This window comes from Sturnus vulgaris, chromosome 5, assembly GCF_052056855.1.
Source record: "Sturnus vulgaris isolate bStuVul1 chromosome 5, bStuVul1.hap1, whole genome shotgun sequence".
In the NCBI taxonomy this organism is placed as follows: Eukaryota; Metazoa; Chordata; class Aves; order Passeriformes; family Sturnidae; genus Sturnus; species Sturnus vulgaris.
The window spans coordinates 30,712,935-30,732,401 of record NC_142247.1 but is presented as its reverse complement, the minus strand read 5'-3'; the positions used below and the strand labels follow the sequence as shown (position 1 = coordinate 30,732,401).

The 19,467-nt window shown below is 49.5% G+C and overlaps 1 protein-coding gene across 2 annotated transcripts; it reads right to left on the bottom strand.

The window, feature by feature from the left end:
• Positions 1-2,427: 2,427 nt before the first annotated feature.
• On the bottom strand, positions 2,428-15,664 carry MFNG (MFNG O-fucosylpeptide 3-beta-N-acetylglucosaminyltransferase). Of its 2 annotated transcripts, none has more exons than XM_088165327.1 (8): positions 14,832-15,664; positions 10,165-10,213; positions 9,553-9,655; positions 9,312-9,465; positions 8,190-8,275; positions 6,767-6,932; positions 6,160-6,245; positions 2,428-5,317 (listed from the first exon to the last, which is right to left on the bottom strand). In XM_088165327.1, exons 1-8 carry the CDS (start codon positions 15,171-15,173, stop codon positions 5,248-5,250), a joined length of 1,056 nt encoding a protein of 351 aa, XP_088021453.1. In that variant the 5' UTR covers positions 15,174-15,664; the 3' UTR covers positions 2,428-5,247. The 2 variants fall into 2 exon arrangements, with proteins under 2 accessions (XP_088021453.1, XP_014740765.2); XM_014885279.2 differs by having other exon boundaries at positions 2,428-5,314; positions 14,832-15,662.
• Positions 15,665-19,467: the final 3,803 nt, after the last annotated feature.

Below are 19,467 nucleotides of genomic sequence, written 5' to 3'. Positions count from 1 at the left end.
GCACAGTCATGAAAGGGATGTAGATCTTTTTCTTTCTCTTATCCAAACCACTTGCTTCATCCCTCACCTCTCCTTTCATATGTGCTCATACCCAACATCTTCCAGATCTTCATAGTATTTCTGAGTGGAAACTCTGCCCCTCCCTGGCCCAAAAAGCATCTTCTTCTCCCTGCTTAGATATGATAATACTGTCTTATCGATCCTGTAAGCCCTCCTCTCCTTCCTCACGCTGCCTCTGCTTGTTAAGTAATTCAGAGTAGGCACCCTGTCCAGCATAAAGGACAAGCTTGCCTTGGCTCAGAACCAGGACTGCTGGATTCTCTGCCAGTGCAGTTGCTGGATATTTCATGGCATATCCTCCATCTGATACAACGTGGCCAAAGGCACCAGCTGCAGATTCTGTCTGTGCCCCACTTCTGGGGTGGGATAGGGAAAGCAGGGTTTCAGAATAGAAGCATCTCTCCCCATCCAAATGCCCTGCTTCATCGCACTTCTTTCTCCTACAGTGCTAAAATCAACACTGTCTTGTTTTCAAGCAGTGGCAGAAGGGTCAGGGCCAGCAAATCCTGTTTAATTTGTTCTTAAAGTTCATTACAGATCAGATGCAGCTCCCAACAAAACCAAAAGAGGCTTAACTGAGGCACAGTCAGCAGTAAAATCGGAAGAGGCTCCTTAGCCTTGCAAAATCCTGGAAGGCATTTTAAACACAAGAGATAGGCAAGAAGCCCATTCTTGGGGTCTGTAATTAATCACTTACAGTTCAAACAGGAAGAGAGATAAGTTTCCAGCTTTCTTGGGGTCCAAGCTGGATTAAATATGAAGGGAAAAGGATCTCAGGCTGTCAAGGAACAGCCTTAAGAGGCAATGCCATATGAGCAACAACAGTTCAGTTCTGCACTCCTTTAACCTCCCAGGTATTTAGGCAGAAAGTCTACAGGAAAAATTCCTGCATCAGCTGGTGAGAACAGACACAGTTACGTGAACATTTATGATGCTGCTCTTCTTCCTGGCCTTGCTTATGTCTATGGCAACACCAGCATCCTCTTCAGTGGAGCCACATGATGAGCATCATTTGGCAGAGGAGAAAGTTCCAGTTAGTCTGAGATTCCAACTGCTAGCAGATTCCTCAAGGAAAAATGTAAGGATGGTCCATGCCTCCCTACAACCATGCACTTACTGAATGGAGTAGTCACCCACCCTCCTTCAGCTGTGGATCCATCCCAGAAGTGTGTAGAGCCAGCCGTCAGGTTGGGTTTTTCAGAGATTGAAGACAAAAGAAATTTAACAGATTAATTAAAAGAGCTGCTGATCACACTCTGGACTGTCTGAAAAGACTGCATTGTAAGCAAGAGCAGAAGAAGTAAATTAAGAAGCTAAATCTGTTGTAATACTGATGAAAAGCCACTGACTTCTCTGGAGTGTTATTAAAAAAGAAGAGGTTCAGGGCCAACCAAACTGATCTCACCTCTTCCAAGGTGCACTGTGTCTCACAGGCTGGTGTCCTTGGTGAGCTGCAGTTGCACTGATGACAAAAAAAATTCCAGAACTGGGGGGCCAGGCAACACTCCCTTTCCTACTCTTGCTGGGCAGCCCCCAAACAGCACTTTCAATGCACTGCTGAAATTCCCATGCTCCTCCAAGGCCTCGCTTGGTGGTTTCTTTCCTTCCCATCTCCTTTCTGCCTGTTCCTATTTCTCATCCTTTGACTTCTGATAAACTGCTCACCTTTTGAAGGCTGCTTCCTTAGCAAGAAGCCTGGGGAGAGAGCTGAAGGCTGCAGTCTGGGTACAAGTTGGGCAAATCCCACAGTGGCTCAGGAATCTGTTTTTCTTTGGCAGCAGAGCTGTTAAGAGGAGTTGGCACCAGAGACAGAACCACTGTCTAGTGTTGCTATTCTTCTCTCTCCCCTTCAAGTCTTTAGCAACAACTGCAGTTTCCCACCTATTTCAACTAACTTCTCTTTCCCCCTAAAGAAAGGACAGTCATTAGCATTTTTTTTTGCACAGTCAAATAGGGCTTTTCTTATAAAAATTCTTCACGCTAAGGGGAAAGTGAAGAAAAGATATTGTTAACATGAAAGCCTTACTTAATATTTTACATTTCAAATACTGTAACTGCTTTTTTTTTTTCCCTCCTTCTCCTTTTTCTGAATTTTCAGTATACAGTTTAAACATCATTAATAGTGCTGGTTGCTATGGTGTTGGGCAGGCAGAGGTGTCTGTACTTGAAACCTTGAACAACACTTAATGTTGTACAACAGCAGGGTCATGCCAACACCCTTGACTTTGACCCCATTTTTTCCCAGTAAAATATAAAGACCATGTCTCCACTCCTTTTTGTTCTTGGGAGAGGGTTTTTTTCCCTGCAATGAGAAAAGGAAGTGTGAGCTAGTGAAAGGTAGAGATATAGAAAAAAAAACCAACAAAAAAAAGAAAATACAAATTTAATAGCCCCAGTGGAACCTTTCCAAAATCTTTGTTACATCAAGAGAAAGAGAATAAAAAAAGACAGCCCACTGAAAAGTTTCACATGAGATTGTTTCTCATTTTCCCAAGCAGCTAAACATTTTAATAAACTAGGAAAATGAGACTGTAAAACCACAACATCTGACAGCAAGCCCCAGGGGCAGGAACCATTCCTGAAACTAATTTTAACTCATGTTTTAACGTTGATCAGATTTCATGTGGTGAATGTCCCATTAAGCTGCCTCTCTGTTCTTAGAGAAAACCTGGTTTCTTTTGTCAAAGCTATTTTCTTTCCAGCGTATTGTCGTCACAGGCATAGCAGGACTCTTCTGTCATTCATTTCTCTGCAGCCCAAGAGATGCCCTGCCCCAGACATCTTCTCATCTGTTCTGTTTCCTTATGAGACAAGACATTTTCCACAGAAGTGGTACTTAACTACTCCAGCAACAAAATCCAGTCTTAAACGGGTCTCCATGCAGCCACTCAAGGATTCAACCCATTAAACATCTGATCTTCACCCGTGCAAAAGGCACCAGGTCAATTCAGACCAGCTGAAGCCAGGATCCAAAGCAAGCTTTCAGTTTCTCTGCTTTGCTTTTACCCCAGGGAAGTGAAGCTGCTGTACCAGTTTCCTCACATGAATTGCATTTTGCTCTGATTATCACCAGGACATCTACAGATAGGACCAGCTTTTTAACTGAAAAGTTTCTATTAACATCAGCTGAAAATCTGAACGGCGAAAAATGATATATCCAAGTAGTGTAGGTTTCTCTTGAAGACTCACTCCTTCTCACAAAACCTTATTTCATCTTCTGGTTGTGTTCAAACCCAACCACTAGTGCTGTGGGGCACGACTTCTTGGTGCTGCACGCCTCTTCCAATAGTTGTGTCTCTGTTTTGTGCCACGTGGATTCTGGGGTAGTGCAGCTGTGTGAGCCAAGGGCTTTCCACAGCTCAAGGAATGCTCACTGGCATCAGCTCGCTCCTGTGCCTGCTCAGGATGAACTTCTACTTCAAAGGCCTGTTGTGCAACAGAAGAAAGCAAGGCTGTGTGCTGCTACACAAGCTGACTAAATGCCAGTAAGAATGGCCACGTTGGAAAACAGCTCTACAAGCTCCTGCCTTCTCTTTCTTCCAGAAATTAAAGTGCTCGTTCCTTTTTACATCCCCCTTTGCAGAGGTTGAAGGTCTTTCTGATGCCTTTCCTTTAAACTTTGTGTGCACTGTGTAGGAGATGCTGGTGCTTGGGGGTGGAAGGAGGTGACAGAGTGGCCAGTTTTCAAAACAGCAAAGCCACAGTGACAGTCGCCTTTGGCTCTCCCAGCCCACCAGCAGCAGGCTTAGTCACATCAGCAGCATCAAAGCTGAACAGCTCTTTAGAGAAAGGGCATTTGTCCTTTCATCTGGAGATTACAGGATCTCTCACAGATCCCAGCAGTCTGTTTTTAAACGCTCTTTAAAGAAAAATACCTGTTTGTGGCACCAGCTGCCATTTGAAACAGCCTCTTTGCCTTCCTGCAACACCCTCCCCCAGCCACTTAACTGTGTGTGCAAGGACAAAATGATGCCAAAGTTCATTCCCCAGCAAGGACCATTGCCCAGCTTTCACACCGGGCACTGTATTGAGAAAAGGACCCTTCACAAACATGCCAGAAAGCTTGTAACCTATTTGGGCCCACTCCTTCCCCCTGTTGCACTCAGCAGGGACAGCAGGAAGGCAGAAAGCTGCTAATAGCATCTGGAGGGAAGACCCACAGAGATAAAAAGCTCTTTGCCTTGCAGTTTCCATTCCTTCATGACTTAATTTTTTTGGTTGGGGACAGAAAAGATTATGAAGCTGTAACCTCTAATCCACTCCTGAGCAGTCCTTCTCCATCTCTTCCTTTCTCCTCTCTTTCGGCCAGTTCTAATCCTTTATGTCTCTTCTCACAGATAGGAGCTGGAGTCTAATCTCAGATGACAGGTTGGTAATTAGAGCAAGAGATTATCCTGACCCCACGTCAGGAAGGTAAGAGGAGAGGAATAATGCAGCACCATACAAGATCAAACCTTCAACATTCAATGCGGGAACCATCCCCATCTCACTGAGTTTCCTCTTGGCTCCCTTACCCCATCCCCTCTCCTTTGTCCCAGCAGAGCAGGGGATTCCTGATTCTTTGTAATTCCTGCCCATCTCCCCTCTGTTGAGCAAGGACTAAGCTTTTCCAGGATTCATTCAGCACAGAAATGGTCACATTTTCCATTTCCATTGACTTTGACTATGCAGAGACTCAGCAGGTCTGTGGCTGTGAAGGATAGGCAGTAGGGAAAGCACAGATATGGAGGAAGAGGCCCTGCTCAGAGAGTCTGGAGCCATGACACGCTGCCACCCACGAGGAGCTGGGCACCAGGTATACACACCTACAGGGCACTTCCAGTCCAGCAAGATGCAGCCAGGGCACAGAGCAGCAGCAGCAGCAGCAAGTCCTCATCTCCACCCAGATGCCCAGCAGTCACTATCTGATCCTCAATCTGCTCAGAAGGCATACTGCTCCCATCCCTTGCACATATCCCAGCACAGATGAGAAGCTCATTCATGTGTCCAGCTCATCTTTTCCATCTTTGGATCAGACCTTGTCTCTTGTCCTGTGTCACCAGTATTGAATAAGGACCAAGAAAGCCATCACAGAGCCCCAAGACCACCACAGTGAAGGTGAAATTGGGAGCACCAAGCTTCTTCAGTGTCCCAGTCCCTACAGGTGAACAGGTGTCACCTGGATCCGCTGTAGCTGAGGCTCAGGCATCACCAGCCAACAGCCTGCAGGCACCAGGAGGTGTCAGGATAGAGGTGACAGTGGAGTGATCGAAACCTGCTGGGGAGAAAGCAAAGTAAGGTCAGAGGACAGTTTTTACACCAGCACACAGCTAGAAGATGAAAGATGTCTCCCTCACACCCCATTCCACATCAGGCACCCATTCTGCACCACAACTCTCAGGACTGATTGTTGACCCCAGGATGCCTTTTCTTAGCAAAGTCTGCTTCTGATACCCAAATCCAGCTCTAGCCCATGGAGCCCAAGCCCACAGCTCACCCTGATCACAGGCAGGGAGATGGGCACTGCACTAGCCCCTGCTACATGGTTCTGTTGATGCTCTTTTCAACACCTAGCTGCTTCCCACCCCTGCTATCTCCAGCCAGGATCTTCCTGCTCAGGCTCTGCAAATAACAACTTTAGGTTTGTTCACTCAAAGAGGAGAAGGTAAATCAAAGAACAGTTTTGTTTGCAGTCAGCCTGAAGTGAACCTTTTTCCTTTTTCCTTTCAGTTTTCTCAGCAAAGCATAAAATGAAAAAACAAGCAGAATTTCCTTTCCTGAGTTTAAAAGAACATTTCTGTTCCTATCCCTAAGGTAAAAGGTTAGCTTGTTCAGCCTCAAAATGGGAAATAAACAGCAATACTTTTGGCTTAGGCATTGTCCAAATAAAATGTTTTGAATGCTTCGTTTCTTCCCACTCACCCAAAAAGGTTTGCAAAGTTTATAAGGGTTCACAAGTAGCTTAATGCTGCAGTGCCCCTCACCCAATAAAACCAGGTGACTGTAAGGTTTCTGTCTCTCCCTCTAGCCCTCCTGCACCCCGTTGGGCTGCTTCCCCCTCCCAGCCTGTTGTCTGAGGGCTCACACAGCTGCAGCACCCAGAGCACTCATGCCCCATACCTTGAGGGATCCTCCTGAGGCGAGAATGGGCCACTGAGCTCAATGACATTGAGTTTGTTCTCAAACACACCATAGCTGAGGGTGACCTACAAAGTGGTGAGAAAGGAGTAGAAAGAATTAGATGAGCTCAGAAGCAAGGAATTTGCTGTGGATGACAAAAACTCCCATTCTAGTTCTTTTTCTGCTGGCTTAGCCTCTGCCTTCCACACCTCTCTCATCTTCCTTCCCATGATGGCCCACCCTACTAGTCCTTTGCCCACTAGTTCTTTGCAAGGCAGACACAGTGCCATGTCAAAGGCCCTTTCCGAATCAATCATCATTTCTGCTTGTCCTTGTGCCACATTCTCCCAGGGATGCCCTCAATCCTCCCATCACTCCCCATACATGTGCTCCCCACCACTGATCCCAGGGCACCATGACTGGCAGCTGTGCTGCAGGCAACATCTGCTCCTTATTTCAAAGCAGCATTTGTCAGGAAATCCTCCTCAGAAGAGCAGATGATTGATTCAATGCACATCAGTGCCATCAGTGGAATGACGTGCCTGTAAGCTCCCCTCCACTTCTCCTTCCTCACACACCTCCCTCTTGCTTCCTTTCCCCTCCTCACCTGTTGCATGAGCTGAGAGGTGGGGATGAGCTGCAGGTTCTCCAGGTGGGAGTGGAAGAGTGCACTGGGAATCAGCTGCCCACCAACTTTGCACTCGATGATGTAACCCATGGTGCAGTCATCCGGCAGGCGGATGAGCTCGGAAGTGCTCAGGAAGTTCCTGCCACTGGAAGACAGTAGGGCTGCAGGGGTTAGGAAAAGGGTAGGGGCAGATGTAGGCATCCACTTGGGCAGGAGATTACTGAAAACCAGAGTAAATCCTGCAACTAGGCAAGAAATCCCTGAGTTCCACCTGCAAATACTTGGGAATGGGCTTGCTCTTTCACCATTCCCAGCCATGCTTTCCCTGATACTTAATCCAGGTCCTTGGTAAGCTGATGCAGAGAGCTGACAGACTTCACTCAGTCACTTCTCCATGTGTTTGGTGAAGTGCACTGAACCCCTGGGGTGGACAGACAACCTACCACAAGAGAAACAGTGGGAGCACATGGCCAGGTCCAGGGGGGGACACAGCTTGGATAGGCCATCTACTGTAATGTAACACCACATACTTGGACACCTTTTGATGACAGGCTAAACCCAACTTTAAGGCTTCTGGAATTGGAATTATTTACATAGTATGAAGTGCTGTCTACAACAACCACCAGCAAACTGAAATGTGTTTTAAGCATTTTTAAAACAGTAGTGGCACACTTTATGCCAGGTTAGGCACTATCTGTGCCACTTTCACTTTACGCTAGATCACAGATCATCCTCTTGACTGGTCTACCATAAGATACATATCATGGGCTTTAGCTAAAGCAATCACCTGGCGTGGATCAGATCTGTCCTTCTGGGTATGCTCAGATCTGGTTAAGGCTGGCACAGCCAATGCCTACCAGTGTTATGCCTGTGGTATAACCTAGGGCATTATGGAATACATAATCTTGTTCTAAGCTGGGATAACATGACCTTGGGACCTATTTCTGTTCTCCATTCATCAAGCTGAGGAAATGACAGTGGACACCTGAGAAGTCAAAGAGAGTTTGGGGTGAGGGAACAGAAAATTAGCTCTGGAGGGAGGTCAGAAAGCTGGAAAGAGGCAGATGAAGGGGAGATGAGATAGGCAGATAGGAAAAGAGTCAGAAGAAGCTGAAAGGGATGGGAAGGAGTGTGGGGAGTAACCAAGAGCTTTAAGGAGAGGAGAGAGGAGTACATCATCCCATGACCATGTTTACTGATGTGCTTGCTCTTGCCAGCTTTCAATCAGTTGGCAGACTCACTCACTACATCCTTTCTCCAGTCTCCCATCTTGCAGACGTGCAGCACGTGGCACGCTGCACCTTTGCAAACACCACATGCACAAATCCAGGTCTGACACTGCCAAGAATTAATGTGCAGCCATGTTGCTCATCCCCAAAGGCTCCCACACTCCCTAGCTCACCTGGCCCAGGGCACCATCTTCCTTGCCAGCCTGCGGCTGATGCAGAACCCAGCCCCTCCCGTGGCAAACCAGAAGCGCACGGATTTCTGGAGAGGAACACCAGAGAAAATCAATGGCAGAAGCTCAGACAATACCATACTCCTCAAGGTGAGAATGCTGGCATTCCAGCTTTGATGTCAGGACAAACACAGCCCTATTGTCACCCCAGCTCCCGACTGCTGCCCAGCAGAAAGACTTGCTAGCAGTACAGCATAGATTTTCCTCATAACTGGAACAGCCAGTTGCTCCTGCTGGCAGCAACAGGTGGAGTGCCTAGGGCAGCTTATGTCCTGTCAGACACGTACCCAAAGGCAGAGCAGCAACGTGGGACTCTGCCCCTTGGATGATCATATTTAGTCACCATCTACAGCCACGTTCAGACAAGCTGGCAAGTTTTCAGCCATTGCCATTGCTCTCGGGGCCTGTCTCTCCTTGAGATACTATGCTAGTTTTGGCAGGGGTAGAGTTAACTTTTTCCACAGTGGCTGGTATGGAATTGTGTTTTGGATTTGTGCTGAACACAGAACTGATGATATAGAGATGCTTTTGTTATTGTTAGGTAGGTTTTACATAGAAGCAGGGCCTTTTTTGCTTTTCTACTGCCACACTGGTGAGGAAACTGGGGTGCAGGGGAGGCTGAGAGGAGACACTGCCAGGACAGGTGACCTCAACTGACCAAAGGGATGTTCCAATCCATATGACATCCCGCTTAGTACATAAAGTGTGGGGAGAAGGAGGAAAGGGGAGACTTTTGGAGTGATGGTGTTTGTCTTCCCAAGTCACCATAACATGTGATGGGGCCCTGCTCTCCTGGAGGTGGCTGAACACCTGCCTGCCTGTGGGAAACAGTGATTCGATTCCTTGTTTTACTTTGCTTGTGTGCATGGCTTTTGCTTTCCCTGTCTTTATCTCAATCCACAAGTTTTCTACCTTTTGTCCTTTCAATTCTCTCCCCACTCTCTCTGGGGAGAGTGAGTGAGCGGCTGCATGGGGCCTGGCTGCTGGCTGGGGTTAAACCACAACAAATGTGAGCCAGAGCACCAAAACCACCCACTGCCCCCACAGCACCACCACAGGCTGTACCGTCTGGTTGTTTGGCAGCGTTTCGGAGGCCCTGATGGGTCGGTTCAGGCTGGGTTTGCCCAGGTAAACATCCCACGTCTCCGCGTAGGAGGACAAGAGCTTCAGGAGCGCCCGAGGGTTCAGGTAGTTGTCATCATCCAAGTGGCAAAACCAGCTGGGGCAGACAGGAAGACACAAGAAGTCTGCAGTAAGGAGGGCGCCTCTCGCTCTCAGGGGTCCCCCCATGGCAGCCCTGCCTCACCTCAGGCCGCTGGCCAGGAAGGCGTCGAACTCTGCGGCCATCTTGCAAGACAGGGCCTGGTGGCTGTGCTCGGCAGAGCAGTTGGTGAAGATCACACGGCCACCTGCCAGAGGAGGGAAAGCTCAGAGCCAGCCCACTTTGCACGGTCACAGGGAGGACATCTGGGCAGGAGGGAAGTGGTTTGTTCACAGACAGTCTCCTCATGGCCACCCAAAAGGCATCCAAGCCCATAGTGACATGGGTTCCACTCCTCCTACCAAGAGATGAAACCTGGACAAAGCCAAGCAACTTGGCCAGGACTCGAACGCCTGCCATCCACACTTCCACCTTGCCCACTGCCAACCATGATACAGAGGTTGAGAGGCTCTGTCATGTGCTGCTTCTACCCATGGATGCTTTAAAGCAGACAGCACCCTGTCTCCAGTAGGCTGCATGCCCTGGGATAAGCCAACTACACCCAACCATCACCACCACAGACACGGCAAGGGGCGTGTTTCAATGGGCAGTGCTGGTGCAGGACAGCCAGCCATCACACCAGACCCTTCTCAAGGCCAGGGCAGTTCAGGGGCTGAAGGTGCAATAGAAAAGTGGTGTCATAGGACAGGTCATTACCCATTCTCCTTTTCAAGGCACCATCTTCTTCATCAGTGAAGATGTAGGTCTGGGGAAACAAGGAAAAGAGATTACTCTCAGGATGGAGCTGGTGCTGTTCCTGGCTGCCCACTTCTTCCTCCCACAGCTGGAAACACTTGGAGTAACATGGTTACCCCACTTCATCCTCTGCTGCTGTACCCGCTCCAAGGCAGCAGATGAACAGAAGGATGGCTGTGCTCCCCCTTCCTGAAGGGCACAACCACTAGCGCTTGTGTGGCTTCATTTCCACCACCATCCCACTGCCTTGGGAACAGGGGACCCATGATGCCGAGTGAGGGGGTGAGGTAGCCCTGGATTAAGTGCCAGTGGTAGAAAAATTAAAGCACTGTGGTTAAATGATGCTTGAGTTAAAAGAACATCTGCTTTGTGTGTGAAGTGTGCTCAGCCCCCTGCCACTTTCTGCCCCCTCTTCCTCCTCTTCCCCCACTCCCAGGCTTCTCTAATCCCCCTTGCTGCCATTATGTGGCACATCTCCCCCTCTTCAGAGCCAGGCGGGGATCAGGGCTGGTGGAGAAAAGCTTTCCTCAGGCAGAAAATGAGCTTTCATGAAATGAAAAGGGAGTCGCGAGCCGTAAACAGTCTCCCCACCAGCTGCCCACAGGCTGGTTAAACACAGCACCTGCGCAGGCACAAAGGCAACAACAAGACAGGCAGACAGCAGCTCCAGGAGCCATCACTGCTCCCAAAGGCTCTGGCAGGGAGACACGAGTCTCTACATCTCCCCATACCCACCCAGTATTTGGGAGATAAATCCCTATCCAGAGGACATAGCAGGAGAAATGTTGTGTACCTGAAAATAAGGCAATGAAGGACCCTCAGAGATCACCTGGCTCAAGGAGAGACAGCAGGATGGTTTCATGATCTCAGATGGACGAGCTACAGTGCTTGGTGAATTACCCTCCAAGAGCTGAGCTACAGCAATGGAACATGCACAAATTCCTACCCTGCCCCATCAGTAAAATCTCTTAGTTAAAACCACTTTCAAGGATCATGTGACAAGAAGCAATTAGCCAAGTCTCAGGTAAAGGAGCTGCTCTGGGTCATGGGACCATATCACAACCTTCAGGCAAAGTAGGGATTGTCAGCAGCATGGGATTTCCCTTGCCAGCATGTCAGAGTCAGAAATTTCCACTATGGCAGACATTTTCATTTTAAGAAAAACAAAATCTGAAACTATTGAAACTTTCTGACATTTTAAAAAAACCAAAAAACAACAAAAAAAAAAAACCCCAAAAATACTGTTGCTGGAAATTACTTGCTTACAGATATAAAACCAACTACTTATCACGTGTTTAACAAACATCACATTTGATTGACTTAAAATAGCAATCTGCATCTTTTCCAAATTTTCTGCTTGTAAAAATATTCTGAGGTTCCCAGTTTTCTCTTGATGCAAGATGGGAAATGGGGTTTTTTTGCAGACATCCAACATGTTTCTGTGGAAGCCAAGGATGAAAGTACACAGTCACCACCAGTCTGGCAACACCAGACTGTCCAAAATAAAAGGGTAAAAGGGAAATATGAGTGTGAAGACTAGGCGAGTCTGATTTTTCTGGCACTTTCAAACTCTGATCTCCATGGCACGCCCGGCTGTGCTCAAGAAATGCAAAAGAAGATCACAGTAGCACATGCAGCTGCCTCCATCCTCATCTCTCCATCCCTCACACCCCTGAGGGTGGGAAACCTGGAACAGCAGTTGCTGCCAGAGATGAAGCACAGAAAGTATCCTTCCATTGTGAAATGGAAAATATGTCTGTGTAGGAAAGGATGTCTGCTGGACAGCAGTGCAAGCAGTGCTATGGAGCCACTGTGTCAAACAGCTTTTTCTGGCAGCTCTTCATGAACATAAGAGCCCTGGGAATGGATAAACACTAGACTTTGAGACCTCATTACCCCAAAATGGGGAAATAGCCTAGCAATAAAAAACTAGGAAAAGAGAATAAAGATGTGGAACCTGACAATCCAGTGCCATGTTCATCGCCTAGGCTCCCAAGGTATCTTTTCTCTATGAAGAAACCCTCCCCAAAATGCAAACACATCAGCAGGATCACTGCTGTGTCCTGCACAGAGAACAGTTTCAAAATCTGTGGTGTGTTCGCATCACTGAAAATCTAAAAGTCAGTTCAGGATGGGCCATTCAAAGGTTTCATTTCAATTTGCTGGGTGTGTGGGCTCCAAAAAGGAGGGGAAGTGCTAGAAATAGTTCATGTTACCAAACCACACCAGAAAGCTGGACTTACCTCCATCAAAACTACTGGGGCCAAGAGTGTAAGTTGCTCCAAGATTCTGCCCAGCTAAGCAATCATCAGAACCCACACTTTTATTTAGATTAAGCTTTTGCTGAGGAAAAGGCCTTACACTAAAATGACTTTTACATCAATCTCCAGTGGGAAGTTTGTCATGGATCAATTCTCAAGAGGCAGAGCATGGTCCAGCAGAATGCCCATCTTGCACTTCCCAATCTCTCACCAACTGCATGTTTAATCTGTCTTCAGATTAAACAGAGCAGTTTCAGAGACAATCTCTCACTCTTATTTTCTACCCCAACAGAGTCCAACACAGAAGATTTTTAATTCGGCTCCCATACAGTCTGTCCTTGCCACCAAAACCACAGCTGTTCCTGCCTCCTGTTACAGTCACCTAAGCCTGACCTGGGAGGTCTGGGTTGCTTCCCCCAGCAGGAAACCATGCAGGCACCCAGCTCTGAAGCCAGGCTTGGCATCAGCAACATAGCCAGCTGCTTAAATTTCCCTGCTGGCCACTGGTGGAGAAAGACTCACTGAATTAGTCTCTAGCCATGATTAAGGGCAAGTGAGACAGTAAGATGCTGGATCAGCCCTAGGAGAAGGCAGCCTCTGCACATCAGGACTTCTGAGACCTAAATTTCTCTGGGACTGGCTCCTAAAGCCTATGTCTCGCCATAAAGACTCAATAATAGGAGGTCTGCTGCACTATTCCTGTCTCCACAACAATTAAATGTCCTTTGCAAATTGAAAGCTTCCTTTTTTTTTTGCTAAGTGAGGTTTTCTATATTGTCAAATTTTCAAAACTAGCCCTTTTCTTGTAAACATAAAAAACCCTTAATCAGGAATATATTAAAAAAAAAAGTTTTTGACTTTCATGTACTTCTCTTTACTCCCCTTTCTACTCCCACTCCCCTTCCCTCAAAGCCATTTTGTAAAAAAATGCAAGAAAGAAGAAGAACACAGAAAATTGAGGAGGGTGGAAGAAAATACCGAGCTTGCAACAAAAATTGATAACACTGAAAAAAACTCTGTTTAAAAATTAGTGACACTCTCGTTCTACCCCTTCCTTCCTATTTTCCTGGTCAGTCTGTGTAGCTTTCCAGAGGCTGGCAGCAGCATGGAAAATTCAACACCTCTTCCAAGGTCTGGCACTTGTATGCCAGAGGGGATCAGATCTAGGGAGTGTGTAATTCCTGTGATCAGCAGAATGGCCAGGCACTGATTTGTCAAACAAAGAAGGGCCAGGTGAATTGCTCCTTAAAACCCCACTGTGAAGGCCCTGTGAGCAATATCCCATTGCCAGTGCAGCCATGTGGTTGGGTTTGGTTTCTCCAAGGAGCTGCTGGGCTGGAGCCAGCCAGAGAGAAGAAGTGCATCTGGAGGAGGAAGCAGGGCATCTCAGATGCTGAGAGGGACACACAGCCAGGAGAGGAAGCGTGCTCAAAATAGGACATGGCTTCCTGTGACGACCGCAGCAGACTAGACAGTTGCAGCACCATGAAGTTGAAAACCACCCTTACCCAGAAAACCCTGTATTGCTTCAGGCACTCTCCTACCTAGTACTTCCACCCCCGTCCCCCTTCCTTGCTGGGACCTGAATTTGCCTTATAGGCACCCATCACACACAGGCAGAGGCAAAAAAACCCACCCTTCAGGGCAGCCACGTGATTTCTTCTTTCTTGAGGAGCAGCTCTGCGAGGGAGGGAGAAAAGAAGCGGAGCTCTGGGGAGTACTCCTGCCCACCAGTAAACCAGTCTGCACAGCACCACTAATGTGGTGCCCCACATCAGTTTCTCTGGCAGGAAGGATACTCTCCAAACTGTTTTAGCAAAGGATGGAAACATCGGGCCTCCAGTTAAAAAAAAAAAATTAAAAATACACCTGCATCACTTCAAGATCATGCACACGAAAGCATCAGTACAAGAAAGGAAAGTATGGATTGTGTTGATGTGCTGTGGGGTGAACAGGGCTAACTACAGGAGGTCATCCAGGAGCCTCTTGCCCACTGCACTGCACCTTTCCAGGGATGCCAGGAACAGTGTAGGCATCGTGACAAAGGGCCAGGCAAACCTATCAGCTCCAAACCCAACAAACTCATGACACTACGAGGTAGAAAGGCACGATTTCATACAGACACAGGATAGTCTATGCTTTCAGTCTAGTATGGCATCTTCACCAGTCTTTCCCATGAAGCAGCTACTAGTGAAACATTTTCCTGGGTAGCATCTCTCTTTGAATGTGAAGTGAGAAATAGAGAAAAGTACTGAGCAGCACTACAGTGCTCAGCTTCCCCTTCCTATGGCTTTTATCCCCTTGCCCTGACACCCCATCCCTGCCCATTACTAACACCTTCTCTCTAGTCAGAATCCACACACTCACCTGTTCGCTGGCCTGGGATATCCACGTGTCCAGGAGCAGCTCCACCCTGCTCTGGTGAAACCTCTTGGTCGTCTTCACAGCTATGAAAATGTCCCCAAGCGTCAGGCTACCCTCAGTCCTGTGTGCCTCCGGAGGATGGAGTTTGAGGTCCTTCTGCCCCCTGCCACCAGATCCCTCTGGTGGGCTCCCTTCGCTCTGCTGCTCTGGCTTCTCCAACACCCCCTCCCCGATTCCCGGGTACTGAGCTGCTTCCCGAGTCCCACGGTGCCGCATGGAGAGGAGAGCCACGCTGGCAAGGAAGACTGCGGCTCCGGAGACACCATGGACGAGCCGACGGCCCATGGCTCCCACACCGATGCCGCCGCAGCCTGTATCCTATCGAACCAGGACAAACTCTGCCTGTACCTCCACGTGACGCTGTCTGCTCTTCTCGAAGCCTCCGAAGGGGCAGGATTAGTCAAGAGCGAGGTCTTGAACAGGATGTGGTCAAGGAACAGGGTGGGCAAAGACGAGGAAGCCCAAAAGTCAGCAGACGTGAAGGATCCCGGTGAAGCAGGGGGGATTTTCACAGACTACGGAGGGCTCAGTGACCCAGTGAGGCAGGGACACATGACTGGAAAATACTCCGAGGAGACCGCACAGCCTGCCAGGAGGAAAGCGAGCATCCCTGCTCCCCAGGGAGAGGCTGAGTGTCCCGGGCTGGGTGCTGAGGGGGCGGCAGAGGAGATCAGAGCCATGAGGGGGAAGCCTGGGCCGAAGGCATCAGCTGCCCAGATGACACCGGCACGCAGAGGCGAGCCAGCGGCTCCAGACAGAGAAAGGGACGGCTCCGAGCCGCCCCTCCACCTGCTCCCTGCCGCAGCTCCCGCCGCTGCCAGCCCCGGTCCCGCCTCCACGGGGGCACGGGGCGGGGCACGGCCCGGGGGAGGAAGGATGGGAACGGGGAGGCCACAGTCTGACCGGGGGTTTGCCTCAGCTGGGCATCCCCGCTCTGGGACGCCTCCGAGGTGACAAACGGCGCATCTGGGAGGACAAACCTGTTGCTTGACTGATTCCTCCGCTTTTCCGTGGCAGCTCAGCCCGATCTCTGCAGCCCTGTTCATTCCCGTGCTCTTGAAAGAGGAGGGGACGGTGACACTGATGAAGTTAAGGTGCTGGGTCTTCTTGTTCTTGCGAAGACTTATTTTTCCCCAGGAATTGTCTCAGACCCAAACTATTCCTATGGACACAGGTCTGAATTGCTGCCCCTCACTGCCTTTTAGTCCCAGCTTTTGATCCCAAAGCAGGATCGTGTGTCCCCTGCTGTCCCTCCCACCACCACACCTCAGAGTCTCAAGCTGGGGTGTGGCCCCCACTTCTGACGCCCATCTCCCTAAACCATGGCTCTGCTCCAGAAGGTCCCTCTTCCTCTGCCTCCAGCCCTGCAATCCCCACCAGGATGTCCAAGGATATTCTGCTGCCCAGGTGGCTGCAGAGTCAGTGCACTCACAGGAAGAGGTATGCCAGCAACCAAACGCATGAGGAAGGGCCTACTGCCTCCCTTTCAGCTGTAGAATCACAGAATCACTTGGGTTGGAAGGAACTTTAAAGATCATCCAGTTCCAAGCCCACTGCCATAGGCAAGGACACCTTTCACTAGACCAGGTTGTTCAGAGCCCCATCAAACCTGGCCTTGAACATGTCTGGGGGAGCACGGGGGATGTGTGCAGTGTCACTGCTGAATTTATATCCCATCCACGTCCTTGCCCCCTGCAGCAGGGCTGAGCTCAGCAATTTGTCCCTTGTGGCTTTCGTGCAGTCCAAGATGTAGCTTCCCTTTCCCTGGCCAAGGAAAGGGGATGTCCTCTCTTTGGAAAACCTCAGAGACCTGCAGGCACAGCAGCAAAGTGGCACCCCCAGCTCCTTCCTCACCTCCCCACCTTCACCCCTGATCTCCCCGAGAGACCTTCACTTCCAGCCCTCTGGTTGCCAGCAACGGATAGAGACCCTCAAAAGGTGTGAGAGCCCCGCCTAAGGACAAAGACCACCATGGAAGGGAAATTCTGGGGAATCACCGCAGATTGCTGCATGCTTTTGCTGATTCAGTTAGATGTGGGGCAGGTGACCATGCAGTCCCCTTCACACTACCTGTGGGCCACTTTACAGAGTAGCCAGAGGAATACAGAGTGACAACCAGGCCAGGAGGGGGGATGATATCCACATCCCCATCTCAGCTTCCCTGTGCAGCAAGCGTGGGGAGATGGTAGTGCTCTACATAAGCTGCTGAAATCAGAGCGCCTCCTCAGGGAGCTACAAGCTGTGGGCATCCAATCTCAGCATACCAAAAAATAAAAATAAAAAGTAATAATTTGGGGCCCAGGAGAATTGGTGGGGGTGTGGAATAGCTCCATGTGGAAAAGGACACCCCAGCCCACGCATATGTCAGATCATGGGGCCTTAGAAAAGAGAGGCAGGGCAGCCTGCCAGGGTCCCTCTGTTGCACATTCCCACCGCGCATCCAGCCACAGACACTTCCCTGCCATAGAGGGAAGACCTCCCTGCAGGGCTGAACCCCTGTGCTGTTTCTCCACATCTCAGACACACTTTCACTCTGCCCTGGCTACAACTTTTTATTTTTGTAAGTAAGAAACCACTGAATCCACTTTTCTTCCCTTCTCCCCTGGAGATCTGGATTTCTCCAAATCTCAAAGACTCTTGCCTTCCCCTGAAATAAGAACATCTCCAGAGCATCTCCCATAGCCCTTTGGAGAGTCCCTGCAGGTTTTATTTTTAGATCCCTTTGAATACTGATGTTTTCTTACACTGATCTGGGGCACAGGGAGAATAATTCTCCTTCAGGCCTTACATTACTGCAGGGATGTGAACCTGGTGTGACTGGGATTGCTCCCACAGCTGGCCAATGCTCCTGAACCAGAAATTAACCTCCCTGAGTGCTCCAGCCACATGCCAGCAGCCTCAGGCACCCGTAAAGGAAGCTTCTATAGCTCCAAGGCATCCTGCAGCATCTCCCAGCTCTGGCTTAGGAGATCATTTAGGAGGCACAGGTGGGGCACAGGCACAGCTCCTTAATGATGGCCCCAGAAGACATTACAAACACAAATCAAAGCTACCTCGTACAGAGCATGGTGCCAGGAAACTGCTGGGGCAGGGGGCCACTGTGGACAGGAGTGGTGACTTCCCAGGGTGACACATGTGCCACCTCGACAATCCCCTCCTTGGAGGGAGAAATCTTGTTCCCCAGTGACTCTTTACAGGGGTTTGCACAAGGCTGTTATACCTGGTAATTGGTGCCCAGGGCTGCTAATTGCATTGTGCCTGTTACCTAACCCGTGACTCATTCCTCCAAGCAGGCAGCCACCCTACAGGAGGTAAAAAGAAGGTGGGCTGCGGTGTGCAGGGCAGAGAGGGCCATTTATGTTTGCCTTGGAGGCCTCTGCTCCACTTCTCACCCATGTCCAGAACAAGTTACAGCTGGATTTTGAAAGCCTCAGGAGAGAGAAGCTGGATAAAGACAGAGCCTGGAAGAAGCCTGGGAGCAGGGGAGGCAGCGCTGCTGCTGCTGCTTGGCTAGCTGGGCAGTGCCAGCCTGCCTCCCAGCAACCTCCCTTTGCCTCCCTTTCACTGTGGTTGAGAGCACCCATGGCCCAGGGAAGTGCTGGGGGACACGATTCTTTGGAGGGGGCAGCAAGGGCTAAGCTGGGAGCACAGCCTGATTAACCCAAAGTGGAGGGGCTGCTTTTAACCCCCTTCAGCCTAGGCGATAGGGCTGGTTCCCAGTGCCAGCAGGTACGAGGAAGTTTCAAGCCCTGAGTCACAGTGTTTTCCCGGAATACTCAAGCACTATTTTCCCCAGCAAAGATGCAAATTGCCATCTCCCAATCCATGACAGGGTGAATGCGAACTTGTTTTGGGAACTTGTCTTCTCATCAGCTCAACAAGAATCCTGCTTTGTTTGCCTGCAGGGCAAGCACCCTCCCAGGAGACTGGCTGTGTCGGGATGCTCAGGCTGCATCCCCTGGAGTGGATGCCACTTGGGAGCTTTCATCTGGAGCCCTGTGTATGCCAGTTCCCCCTTCCCTGAGAGAAGAGTTGCATGGCTCCAGGGCAGAGCAAGGACTTTGCTCTACATTTTAGTGACTGCAAGTTAAAATCTTAATTTTCTTTCCTCTTCCCTTCACTCTCGTCCTCATAAAAGGCACAGGCAACTGGATTAGAGCTTGAAATAACACCTCACAGGGGACTCGTGAAGATCAGCAAGTTAATCTTTGCTCAGAGCTTCACAACTGCCACCAGCAGAGCCAAACCACAGGGGCAAGGAGGACACAGAGGATCTGACTCTGGTGCTGGTTGCCCATCTTCTCCCACTGACCCCAGAATCAGTGGACTTTGCCTGACCTCGTGCCCCAAGGTAGCCCCAAGCCTCCCAGAGCCACAGACTTCATTTTCCTCTGGCATGCCTCAGGAAAGACCACCTACCACCACAACCACCACCTCTCCACAGCGTGGGTATCCTGGCACCCCTTTCCTAAGGCATCTGATAACGGTGGCTGCATAACAGGATTCAGGACCATGCAGCCTAAGTGAGCACTGCTGTGGCTACCCAAAGCCTTCATCTTCCCCCTGCCAGAGTCTGAAC